The following is a 13,954-nucleotide window of genomic DNA, read 5'->3' as shown; positions in this document are numbered from 1 at the left end:
CCCCCCCACCCCCCACCCGTGTTACATGACAAACCCCCAACCAAAGGCTGCAAAATGTTAAATGAGTCAGGCCTTTATCCCTGATGGAGCGAGTGCTCAGCTTGTGTAGATGTGATGCAGCGGTGATGGTAAGAGTTGCTGCTGTCTCAGACACCACAGCAAACAGAGAAGGGACTGTCCATCATTCAGAATGGAGAGGAAGATGCATGAAAACAGAGGTGTGTGTAGGGTGGAGCACAAAGATAACAAGACTGTCTTCTAATGCAAAACAATGTGTCTCTATGTACACTAGGATGAAGCAGCTGATACTTTACAGTAAGTGCAGAATTGGACTCAGCCAGCATGTATCCCTGCTATAAACTAGTAGTAAATATAAGTTATATACACACAACTTTTCACAGACAAACAGTGTGAAACTTTCCTCGTGTTCTCTTTTGTTCAGCATCTTGCTGAAGGTATCCGATTTTCTCTGCACTACCATGTTCACTTTGAAGACAAAGAGAATCAACATTTTAGTAAATAAACTCAGTGATTGAAGTAAAACGCGGGATTCAGAAACAGAGCGATGAACAATGGGATCCAGCAGACACATCGCTGTGCCTCTAATATCAGGAAAAAAGTATTTATAAGCACAAAGAAAATCAGATTAAGGGAACTTTAAAAAAATGCAGTGAGACGGTTGTTTTTTCTTTCAGATCTGTGCCTCAGCCGTACAGAACGCTCCTTTAAGGTGCAGCATGAGATGTCTGCTGTCAGCCAGCTGCAGTTTATAGTCTGCAGAAAAGCAGATGCACAACATGCACCTTCACACTGGGGATTTATGCTCCAGCAGGAAATCTACACCATAACCTACGGCGTAACTGACGTGGACCTCCATAGTAATGGAACTACATGTTTTTCGCTGCAATTTTTTTACATTTATTAGTGAGAGATAAACAATCACAGTCTCATATAGCATCAGTATAAGGACTCACAAATGTCAGCAGACACATGGGGGGAGATTACAGAAACTACAGGCTACCTACTGGGGTGAGGTAATTTGAAAAGAAGTGGAAAAACTCGGGGGACAAATATGTTTGGCCCCAAAAATAACAAATGAGAACAAAGAGCAGCCTTTTATTTTGCTTCTGCTTTCTGCCACCGCATGTAAAACACCAGGACACGACCACGTGGCACATGGTTAACACACAACGCAGCAGCACAAGCATAAATGAAGTCGGCCACTTATGTAGGTTACATCAGAGGCTCTACAAAGAAGTCTAAATCAGACAGCACAGGGACCAGACCTGTTAGTAAAGACAGTGTTGGGGTGATTACACTGAACTATGGTCAGTGAGACTGACAGCTCTCGGCACTTGGCGAGAACGATGAGAAGCACAACATCTCCCAGTTTCACTGAACTCATCTCTCTCTGATTCTGAGAACCGACGTCACTACTCCCCGTCTTTATGTCTTTATGCCTGCATGACAATGTTATCTAGTTCAGGGGGAATACTCGAGTGCTCTGCAGACTGACCGGTGTTTAATGCACGATCAGTTTAGTGTGACCTAGATGGTTTGTTGGCTACGAACGGTGCGTTACGAAATTAAATGAGCCTCACGCGAGCGGAGAAAAATGCTCAGGTGTTTTTCTTTAGATGAATTATAAAAAGCCGTACAACAGAATTTAGTTCAGAAAGAGACACTGATTACAAATCACATTTGGCAAAGCTGATATTGCTCAACACAGACTCTGAGCACGTGAACAGAGAACAGCAGCAAAGATAACAGAGTAGGTATCAGACGCTCATCATGATAAACCAAGCGGGACATTTATCAAAGATTTCAGAGTTGCTGCTCATTTTTGTGCGTGTCCAAAGTGCCAATCTGATTCATTTTTTCTCAAAAAAAAAAACCCCACAAAGGAGGGAAGAAACAAATCCTTGATAAATTCAACAATGCAATCTGCTCGGCTGATCAAAGCCATCCGCCAGAATTGCTTGTCGCTGGGCCTGTGCATTCAGCGATTGGCTAGCCAGGCAGCCAGTAGCCATGGCAACCTGGAGATGGAGGCAAGCAGAGTGGGGGGGAGTGAATAGGCTGAGAGAGGGGAGAGGATGCTCACGCCCACTCTGAAGCAATGAGGCATAGCGTGATACAGGAGGAGCAATGGCGTGGCATGATCACAGCGCAGCATCTTATTCTAATGTTACTGTAGCAGTGTGGCCAGGAGGTAGTGACAGAGCACTGAGGAAGAGGATGAGAAAGAGGCTTGGGGAGGAAGGAGAGACAGATGAGAACCGATGTGAGAATCAATTTTGCAGCATCTGTGTTCGTTTCTCCCCGAAAATAAGAAAGAAAAGGAGAAGTAGTGCTAAATGATTTTTACTCTTTTGCCTCAGCCAGTTTGTTGTTCATCTCTTTACTTTTCTCCTTGTCCCCCACCGAAGGCCGGTTCTCGGGCTGGTTCTCTGAGGTCGCCTTCTTGGAGCCCCTCAGCACAGTGCTCTGCTTATCTTTGGGTTTCTTCGCTGGCTTGCTCTGGCCTGCTGCTGTGGCTCCAGACTTTTTGGATTTAGAGCGAGGGAGACTATACCTGTCAACCTAAGGATGGTGGATAGTGGAAAAGAGAATCCTGAGCTGACATGCCTCAGTGGTGTGCAATGAGATGATCATGGTAAGGATTGCACATCAACATCACAGGTCTCATTTCTATCACGAGATTTATTTGAACCAAAGTTTGGCAGGTGTGCTCTCACCTGTTTGCCGGGGTCTATGTAAGGCTCACTGTACAAACTGCGTATCCTCCTCCTCTCCACGGCCTTGTTGTCAGCAGGCTGCAGCGGGAACTGGGCCTTGAAGGTCGCGCTGTAGCTGGTTTCCAAGCTCGTCTTTTCATCCGGTGGCAGGTACTGGGACTTGGCCCGTATCATCTTTACTGGCTTCACGTCTCTGTACGCTTTGAATTCAGTTCTGTGGAGAAAAACAGGAAATAAGCTGGTGCTCATTTTTACTAATCCTGCAAGATCTACAGTGTAAGATGGCACTGTTCAGTATTGGAAGTTGGATGATAAATATTGACCTGTGCATCTAAGCTGTGGAGTTCAAATGTGCTTTTAGAGGACAAGGTCAAAGCCCACATGCGGAGTATGAGCACACTGTTAACCAAATGAATCAAAGCACTCGACCACCTCCAACTTATTATCAGTAAACAGCAGAGACAGCACCTGCTGGACGTCCAAACTGTTGTTGGGGACATTAATAAGGTATGTTTGAGATCTCTACTCCCCAAATTTCCCCAACATGCTAACGTGTCCAACCAGGGAGGACAGGACACTGGACCATGTGTACAGTAACATCAAGCATGCCTATAAATACGCCTTGCCCTACCTGGGACAATCTGACCACCTTTCCCTGCTCCTCATCTCTGCCTACACCCCCTCCCCCTCAGGAAACAAACCCTTCAAGCACCCGGGTCATTAAAGATGATGGTCTCCTCCAGCTACAGGACTGTTTCATTAAGCGCTCTGTAGAGAGTGTGTCAACGACTAAAACCAACCTAAAACCCAGGATGATGAGTGAAGTACAGGCTCTGATCAGAACTCGTAACTTAGCCTTCAGGCTGAGAGACAGTTCGGCCGGAGCCAACCTGACGAAGGGCATCAAAGCGGCCAAGACGAGGATAGAGGGCTTCCTCACTGATAACAGCCCCCGCAAGGTGTGGAGAGACAGCCAAGCCCTCACCAACTACAAAGGCCAGAGCCCCCACCTGTTTGCTTACAGGGTAAATTGGTTGACAGAGGATGCCGTCACCGTCAACCTTCACAGAGCGCTGAGCCATCTGGAGAACAGGAAGAGCTGAGTGATGATGTTCTTGGTGGACTATAGCTCACATCCCTTGCCACCTGCTCGAGGATCAAAGACTTCCAAACCAAGTCCCAAAGTCAAATGATCACTGCAGCATTATGAGAGTCGAAAAACTCTCTAAATCCTTTCATCTTTAATAAAATGATCAGTGTTGCTGCTTTACCAGGTGTCACAATTAAGTTTAACATCCAGGCATCCATGAAAACAGAATGTATTAAATTTAATGGAGTTAGAAGTTAGCAGGAAGTTAGCTCGCTAGCTTCCATCTAAATATATCTGACTGAGGGATTTCTGAAAACATTCAAACGTACAGCTCTGCTATCACTTCCAACATAAATGAAGACGGGAAACTAAACAGCAGTGACTTTTGTAGGGTTACTGCAGTTGGACTAGCTGCTATATAATGATGTGCTACGTGAGCGCTAGCTACACAGCTATGTTAGCATAAACACAGTGAAGCTGGAGGATGAACGCTAACAATTTTCCACTGGATAAAAGTTAACGTGAGGGTTCCCGATGGTTAGGGACAAATGCAATCGCATGGCAGGATGCTGTAAACGGACCAAACTTCAGTCAGGAGAACAACTGAGATAATCCATCCACAATACCAGGTTAGTCATTAATATACTGCTGCATGGGCTGGAGTTACATTGTAAGGATTTAAAACTGAGGTTTAAAAGTAACACTGGTAACAAAAACTGAGAGGGGCCGACAGTGATCACTGACTGTTTTTAGGGGCCTGTTGAGATTAAATAGAACAAGATACAAAACATTAATACATGTCAAAAACACAACAGCCTTACTAAACGCAGAGTAGTTTGGGCCCAGAAGCAGGATTCATCACGTCATCACTAAAGACCGAATTCTCTTGTATTCTATTCTATGTGCTTATTGTGCATCTTTATAATACAATGGCCATCGAAAGGTTCAGCCTTGAGTCAAAGTGAGCATTTGTGCCACATTTAAAGAAATGAACTGAAGGTCCTGAGATATGTTGTCACAGGATGGCAAAAAATGTGTGAGATCAGAGTAATCCTGACCTTACACATGATCTCACCAAAATCATTTCATGATGAGTCCGAGCAGCTGTGTTTAACTAAAGCTGAAAGAAAAGTCCCATTTGTGTGGACCTTTGTGCCATTGTGGTGGTTGTTTAACGATCATCACTATTAGAATCTGCATAGTTTTGCTGTTACTAACTTTAGCAATGCTTGTGTAGAGAAAAACTGTAACGAGTGGTGCATTACTACTGAAGAGCAGAGAATGTCAGAGGTAGTGCAGGTGGGAGGAGGTCTGCACCACAATTTGATGGTGTGATATCCTGTAGTCCTCCTCACACAGCATTTCTGAAGAAGGTCAGCAGTATGGCATTCCTTCAGTGCAGGCTGGCCTGCAGCATGTGCTCTGTATCACTGACATTTAAAATGTATGGCTAGCATGATCCACACAGTGTCTGGATATGAGCTGTGTATTAAAGGCATTTATTTTACATCACCTTGCACAGCTCCATCGCTCCTATTTTAATCACACTGTATTTTTCTCTGCAGCGCGTTGTGTTCTTTTAACATTAGTAGTCCATCCATGCATGCACCAAGCTTGCTTTTACAAATGTTAGTGAAAGACTGAGTCATTCTAAAGAGCTCGTTGGATTTAGGGTCCACAGTCCACCATCAGCTGTATACTCAATATTACTGCAAAGTGAAGTGTTTAGGAACCACAGCAACTCAGACCATGTGAGGTTACAGCATGAGGTCGCAGAGTGCTGAGGTGCATAATGCAGAAATGTCACAGACAGCGCCGAACCTGCTCTGGAAATAACATCAGCATAAAAACTGTGCACCAGGAGCCTCGTGCCATTTGGTTTCCATGGCTGAGCAGCTCCTGTAGGTGCAATCTGTAGGCAGCCCAGTATTCTCGTCCACATAGTGTCTATTGTTTGAACACATTTTTTAAAAGCATTTTGAAAAAGATTTCTAAACAAATATGATTTTAAAGGTTTTAGTAATCTGGATGAAAACATATGAAACTTGGATTTCACTATTTTTTGGTTTATGTTCTTAAGATTCAAGCTCGTCACGTGGTGTTTTGCAGCAAAATGCTGAAATCAGGTAGCTAATTACAAAGCTCTTGTTTTTAGAGCAGCAAAATGAAACCATCATTAGTCGTCCTGTCATGGTCTGTGTGCAGGCAGGAAGGAAAGGACCCAAAAGCAGAGGTAAAACTTAAACTCAAAACAGCAGCTTTATTGCTGGACACTAGGAGAACTTAACTAAACTTGCGGCCACAAACATAAACTAGAGAGGGCGGCGACAGGTATGAGGGAGACCACGACACTGGAAAAGAGAAACACAGGGCTTAAATACACTGAGGGATAACGAGGGGAATGAGACACAGAAGGAGAGCACAGCTGGGAGTAATTAGGCAGGACGAGACAAGGGAAGCAAAACTAGAAACACTGACATGAGACACGGACCTTCAAAGTAAAACAGGAAACATAAAGAGACACAGACATGACAACATGAACTTCACAACCTGAAATCACACACAAGAAACACATGAGACGTAAGTGAAACATAACTAGATTAAACTTGAGGCAACTAAATAATGAGCCGAGAACTTAACACCATCTTCAAAATACAACAAAAGAGATCAAAAACCAAATGAACGTGCTGGGTCACAGACCGAGCCCCCGGCACGTCCTCCACGTCACAAACAAAATTACTTAAAGCACAAATAAGAAACATCACCTGCAAATTAGTTTCACAGATAAATAAATTATACTCCAGACAGAAACAATGTTTCTGTTAAACACTGTAAAACTGTCCCGTTACGCTGTGACACTTGGCAGAATATCATTAAAGACAAGTGACAGTCTACAAATTGTTTAACATATTTTTAATTAAAACTAATTTTCAACTTCTCTTCTCCATGAGTTTATCATAATCTCCTGTTAATCTAAGCTTAAACTAGCTGTCAGACACTAACATGTAGTCTATTAAACAAAACCAAAGTGAAATGTCACACTGTGAAATATGAAAAGTAAGCTATACTGTACAAAGGCTGGTGACAGTGACATGGCTGCTGAATACAAATATCCTTTCTTCACATGTTGCAGAGAGGAGGTGGAAGCCACACACGGAGCCATTACATAACCACCAACGTCCACTCAGTGCTCGACGGGGCCCAAGGAGCCACGATGCAAAGACAGGTTATACAACAATGTCCAAGGCCAAGGATATAAAGCACCCGCATGACCTCACAGGCCGTGCGCGTATGTGACAGAAAGATGGAGAAAGAGACAGATTGTGAGTGCAGACAGGGTTCACAGTGTGAAACACCGGCCTGCACTGTAGCATCGCTGCTACTAGTCAACATATGACTGGGTAACAATAAAGCCTGTGTCTCCAAGGTCGATGTGTACTTGGTACAAAAAAACAGACAATGTTCAAAACACTTTCCTGTCATATCATGAAGCTAAACTCTGTATTTATAAACAAACCAAAACAAAAATATTTTTACAAAAAACATGAAAACATAGCAATGTGATGTTCATATGCGCTCAGCGCCTCTGGACATAGTTATTGGTCTGCATTTTACTGAGCAACAATATGGAAATTAGCCCTTGGCTATAATCTGGTATGTTTACATTCATGTAATTTTTTTTTTTTTACATTTATGTTCATTAACATGCACTGTCCTAAATAAATAAATAAATATAAAAAAAAAAATACCTGATATATGGCAGAATGGCTCTGTTTTAGCACCCCTCATATAAACCATTTAATAGTGGAGAGCATATCTATGTACAGAGCAGGTGTTAATGACAGTAAATATGACTCTGATTAAATCAGGGGGAAGTTGAGGTGAAGCAGGTGTGCAGCACCTGTGGCGAGGCTAAAGCAGCTTATATACAATGCTCTATGTGAGCTTTACTGAATGGATCTAAGTGAGGGCGACTCAGCAGATTCAGTTCAATTTTATTTATACAGCACCAAATCACAACAACAGTCGCCTCAAGGAACTTTATATTGTAAGGTAGACCAGCGGTCCCCAACCCCCGGGCCTCAGACTGGTACTGGTCCGTGAGTCGTTTGGTACCGGGCCGCGAGAGTTGAGGCTCAGGTGTGAAATGTCTGGTTTTCAGGGTTTTTATCGGTTTTCAGCGTTATTTTGTTATCGTTTTTATCGTTGACTCGGTTTTCCTGGGTCTTTTCACGTGTGTTATGAATAAATCTTCTTTTTTTCGGTACCGGTACTAGTTTTATTTTGTTGTATTTATCCGCGACACCTTAAAGGCCGGTCCGTGAAAATATTGTCGGGCATAAACCGGTCCGTGGCACAAAAAAGGTTGGAGACCGCTGAGGTAGACCCTACAATAATACCAACACTCCCGAGGTGTAATATTTTACGTTAGGTGACACATCGTCAACATGTTACGCTTGTTTTTCCTATTTAAAAAAAGCCATTAGGGCATTCATGTGACTGTAATAAAGTAATCTTTGCAAAATAGTTTTTAGCATTAACCACTTACTCCAACAGATAACTTAAATTTACAGGTGAAATCGTGAGGAAAAAAATGTAGCCACTCGATTCTCATCTTCAGACATCAGTGGATTAAAAAGTCAACTCGTATCTCATAGAAATTGTGATTTTATTAACTAACGTCAAAGCTAGTCTGCACCTGACGATAAAAGATCCAAATTTAAACACCCCCTTCTGATGAAAGTGAGTTCAGTTATTGGTGACTAAAGGTTGTGCACTGCTGTACGTAGGCTGGACCGCCTAGAATCACAAGTACACGAAGAAAAGAAGAGCTGTGCATTTATTTTGTGATGTTCATGGCGAGACTCCTGTGAGAAGAAGGGGAAACATGGTGAGGAAACTCCTGCAAGGCCGACATGATGCCTTCAAGTGGTTTTTGATATCCAAACAACACTTTCAAAATCAAAAAAAGGCAGCTGGAACCACAGGAGAACCTGCAGTTTCTGCTCGGAAAGTGGTTTAAATAATAAATACAGGTATAATTTATTAAAGGGCTTTTTGTGGTTCTTTGTGGCTGAACACAGCTCTTGGTTGGTAGTTCATTACCACACCGACTGCAGACGGCCCATGCACCTACAGAGAGTTCCTGTATCCTGGTGGAGGCAAGTTTGTGGTACGTCTGTGGTTACTGTTGCTTGTGCTGTTGTTGGTGCGTCAGCAGCCCTGGAGAAGAGCTGAAGTGAAACGGAGAGTTAAAAACAACAACAAGTGTCCACCACAGTCACTGTCTGTGCTTTTCATGCTGTATTTCTGATTCACGATGTTTCTTCATGCTTTTTCTGTTCCTGGTGAACTCCAGAACGGAAGAAGGGTCACTCCCCTACTTGTTATGGCCAACTTGTCAAGCAATCAGCTTTTCAAGTGTACACAGCCAAGCTACACGCTGTGAGGGTGTTGGAGGAATGCATGGAAGCATGCATGCACAGGTTGCCTCTCTGTAGACAAATATCCAAGCATACAGAGACAACAGAAGTAAAGCTGCTCTGGAGGGCTCACTCTGCTGACCCGCCGTGACTGAGAGGATGTGCGGAGAAAGCCCTCGTCACAACGGCCAAACGCTGGCACCGACCGTGGTGGAACCGCGCCAGGGTACAGTACTGCTGAGCTTCATGCAAATCTGCCCGTATGTGGAGAGCACAATTCCGACCTCTCCCAGCGGGAGAGTCATCAGAAAATGCTTTCAAACAAACGGCTGAAATTTCTGCACCGTGGAATCAAACAGTGCTCAGCTATATTAAAAAAGCATGATGAGGTGTTACTGGCAGGCCAGAGAGAACAGGACACAGGCCAAGGCCAAGAATAATGGTTTATATGTACAAAGACTGAAGGTTTGGATGGAGGAGTAGAATGAGGTGAGCAGGGGGAAGATGAGGGTTTGGATCTTCTATTGAAATCTGAAATCCTGAGGATGCTGTTTCACTGCTTCCTCTGAAAATGGGAGAAGAACTGCTCTATGCATCTGTCCACTCAAATCACAATGAATCCTAACATGCCCAGAGGTTATTACAGTTGAGTAATTAATTACTAAATGAGTAGAAAATAAATCTCCAGCAACCCAATTTGGATGTGTTAACCTTTAACTTCCCTGTATTGATGCAGCATGTCGTGGACCTTTGCTCCACCTTGTTCTGTAAGCTGTAAGTACATTTGCCCACTGAGACTGCTAAGCCTAATTTATGTGCAGTTGTCACTGATGGACATCCTGACTCCTGATTTTACAGCAGCACTGGCCATACATCAAGACCTGGCTGCTTTCTGCCAGAGTAATCCAGGGAAATTGACCTTCCCACGCACCACAGCTCCACTTCCTCACCGTGTTTCTTGGCGTGTCAGTGAGTGCAACGGCGGCTGTAAGTTAACGCATCCTACATCCTCTGGGACCAGTTGGCTCCCTCTCAATCTTACAGCCGTAGCTTCTCAGGGGTCCAGTTGAAACTGTTCATCGCAATCATCAATCACACAGGCGCCGTTTTAAATCTTCACAAAGTGATGCACTAAACTAATGTTGCAAGTTTTTGGCTAAAGGCTGGTTTCAGTTTTTAACGTAATTAGTGTTTGGTTCAGGGTTAGGGCTAACTGCAATGCTAACTTACATAATTCATTCATACCCAGAATCAAATCTGGGGATATTTCCTTGTACATTCGCTGTAATCAGATATGAAAAAATCAGATTAGAGAGGTTATATAAGACACCCAGCTTTAGTGGGCAGCACTCTGAACTGACAGTTTAGGATTACATTTGGGCAACAATACTTGGAAATCTGTCACCGCTAAAGAATGCAGCAGTTCAGAAGAAAATCAGTTGCATTTTGGTTGTTCTGTGGACGTGACATGAGAGATAAACTGTCTTTAAGTCTGAACATTACTGTCTTAGAAAACAAGGTTTTTATTTGCCCAGGTGAGAAACAGGAGAGAGGACATGCAAAAGAAGGGCACTGCGTTAAGAAATGTGTTGAATGACAGTAACGTGGCGTAAATTCAAATTAAAAATGTACTTCCTCAGTCGTCTTCTCACCTTTTCTGAACTCGATGAACCTGCTCTACCTGCCTCACTCTCAGCGATGAAACCGCATCGACGTTCATCTTCTCGACAGCTCTGCCTGATCTGCTCTTTGGATGTCTTTTGTTAGTCGACACAGTCGCACAATGCAACAAACAACGCTGTCAGCATGAAGAGCAGGCTTTGTCTTTTACAGTTTTTGCAAACACTAACCACACAATAACAAAGAGTCTGACAGCAGCCACTGCCTGAAACTCGAGACTTATTTTCATGCATAAAATGACATTTTACACATAATGCGATGAGTTGGCGTTGAAATGACGGTGGGATGGGCTTTGGTTGAAAATGCTGCACCAAGTCGGGGCAAGAAAAGGAAAAACTGTTTCCAATGAAAAGAACTGCAGAAGCCTTGAGCATTTTCCCAGGTGCACTGCAGAAAGAGCGTCTTTGTGTTCGGCACGCTGTCTGGTAAAAATAAAGGTTCAAAGAAATGGCAAGTGCCCACATCAGAAAAGAGCTGAGGGCTTCGTGTTTCACTGGCCCGCAGTGATAGGGAGGGCTGACTTTACACATGATTAGCCAAAGTGACGATTGCAGATGTTAACTGATGTTAGTGTCTTCTAATAAAACAAGAATACTAAAAGAGTAACAGATGATTCTTTGTATTGCTTATCCTGTATCTAAGGCTCGTGCTAACTTTATATTCTCTAACTCTGTTGTATTGACTTGTCCAATTGAGGTTTAGTACAAAACAACACCAGCATGTTTTGATGGCTTAATTGTCTGTTTGGTCAGACTTGAGAGCAAATAATTATGGAAAGCAGCTAAAACATTTCATCCTACTGATGCTGTTTTTTTGCTAAAGCTCACTTCTCTGAATTTCTACTACTGAGATGAAGAGTGTAAGGTGACATTAGCGACGAAGTCAGCTGATTGAAATAAACACTAACGCAGATCCAGCATTACAGTGGATTTATACTTCTGTGTTAAATCCACGCTGTAGGTACGCGTAACTCCAAATCCTTCTGAAACCCTACGCTGTAATCTGACATGCACCTCCCCATAAATGTAACACAACCAGCACAGTTATAAATGCTGACATCAGCCACTTGTGTAGGCTCCAATAAAGACTCCACATGGAGTCACCACAAAAACATAATTCAGGTATTAGTGCTTGATTTTACCTTTCATATCTGTCCACCAGGGTCTGATTGGGATGGTGAGTACAACATCACCATGACAGCTATAAGAGGGATGTCAAACTCCTTTAACCTTATGAGCCATATACCGTCTGCTTTGTGTGAAACTCCTTTTCTATTAGTGTAAAGAAGTTTAACTACCGTATTTTCTGCACTATAAGGCGCACTTAAAATCCTTTAATTTTCTCAAAAATCATCAGTGCGCCTTATGTATGAATTCTGGTTGTGTTTACTGACCTCGAACCGATTTTATGTTCTACACGGCGCTCAAAAATCTGTCAAAAATGTTTTATTCCGACTTTGGTAAGCTAGGAAGCCGCGCCGCTTGATGGGTTGTTGGAGCATTACGGCTGCTGTAGTCAGGAGTCTCTCGGAGGAATCTGGGTCCTTAACTCCGTCTGTTTCAGGTCCCAAAGTCAAACGAACACTGCAGCATCACTGAGAGTTAAAAACTGTCTAAATTCTTTCATCTTTAATAAAATGATCAGAGTTGCTGCTTTAGCAGGTGTAACAATTAAGTTTAACATCCAGGCATCCATGAAAACAGAATTTATTACATTTAACAGAGTTAGAAGTTAGCAGGAAGTTAGCTCGCTAGCTTCCACCTAAACATGATATAACATGTTCTGACTGAAAGGTTTCTGAAAAAATTAAATCTCACAGCTCTGCTATCACTTCCAACATAAATGAAGACAGAAAACTAAACAGCAGTGACGTTTGTAGGGTTACTGACGTTGGGCTAGCTGGTATATAATGATGTGCTACATGATCGCTAGCTACACAGCTATGTTAGCATAAACACAGTGAAGCTGGAGGATGAACGCTAATGCTTATAATCTGGTGCGCCTTATGGTCCGAAAAATACAGTACACATGTTTTCCCTGAGATATCTTAGCATTAGAAAACGAAGTACAATTCCAACAGTATGTCTCAGTTTTTCTGCACAACACAGAAATGCTATTCTAGTAAATGAAAGAAATCTGTTACTACGACTCCCTGGGCTTAAACTGTGAAAATGAATAAATATGTAAAATTACAGGAGAAGTTCTGACAAGTCATTATAAAACAGGAAGTTTTTGCTAATTCACAGAAAACGTCCTTTGTTTTGGACCCACTGTAAAAAAAAAAAAAAATTCCATAATAATGACAGGAAGACTTAACAGAAGAACGAGGCTCAAGTGGTCAGGGGTGAGAGGAGGAAGAAGCCTGAGGATTCATCCTCTGGGATATCAGCAAGTTAACAAAATCATTTGGGAAAGCTTGAAAGATGTAATGGATACCATGTTGTTCTCACACATGTAATACGAGCACAACTCAGTAATTCAGTTCTTGATTTAAAGTCACATATTTAACTCTGGAGGAAGTATTTTTGCAAGAGACAGGAAACAGCTTTGTGATGTATTCAGCCAAGCAATTTTTTTTAAATAACAGAAAAGAAGATGGAGCTCTTCACTATGCATTTTAGGAGTTTTTATGAACTGGATACCCACCATGGCATTAAATTTTGAAAGTTAAACAGTCTGTTACTCTGTCAAGTAAATGCAAAGGACAATTCCAAGTGTAGCTACATATCTGTCTGACATCATATAAGAACAGAGATGTCCATAGTGAATTTTGAAGGTTAAAATTCAGTTTTACATTCATGAAAACTGTACTTATAAAGCAAAAAACATTCATTGGATTTTATTTGTTCAGCCACATTGCCATGTGTTAAAGGCCTGCTTAAAAACATATCAAGAACTTGAAAACATAATTTGAAGCAAATTTCTTTCAGTGTTTTTGTGCAAACACTGTGTGTGTGTGTGTGTGTGTGTGTGTGTGTGTGTGTGTGTGTGTGTGTGTGTGTGTGTGTGTGTGTGTGTGTGTG

The 13,954-nt window shown here is 42.5% G+C and overlaps 1 protein-coding gene across 2 annotated transcripts in view; it reads right to left on the bottom strand.

Annotated features, from left to right (window-relative positions):
* Nucleotides 1-13,954, bottom strand: part of map6a (microtubule-associated protein 6a) — a 20,296-nt gene that overhangs the window by 3,522 nt on the left and 2,820 nt on the right. For both annotated transcript variants that reach the window (XM_005926788.3, XM_005926789.3), the window contains exons 2-3: nucleotides 2,739-2,952; nucleotides 2,369-2,583 (exon numbers count right to left, since the gene is read on the bottom strand). In XM_005926788.3, coding sequence (XP_005926850.1) covers nucleotides 2,369-2,583; nucleotides 2,739-2,952 — 429 coding nt within the window. The remainder of the gene's footprint in view (nucleotides 1-2,368; nucleotides 2,584-2,738; nucleotides 2,953-13,954) is intronic.

This window comes from Haplochromis burtoni, unplaced genomic scaffold (genome assembly GCF_018398535.1).
Source record: "Haplochromis burtoni strain Fernald_Lab_line unplaced genomic scaffold, NCSU_Asbu1 Contig_24, whole genome shotgun sequence".
Classification (NCBI taxonomy): Eukaryota; Metazoa; Chordata; class Actinopteri; order Cichliformes; family Cichlidae; genus Haplochromis; species Haplochromis burtoni.
This window is presented reverse-complemented; position numbering and strand designations above follow the sequence as displayed.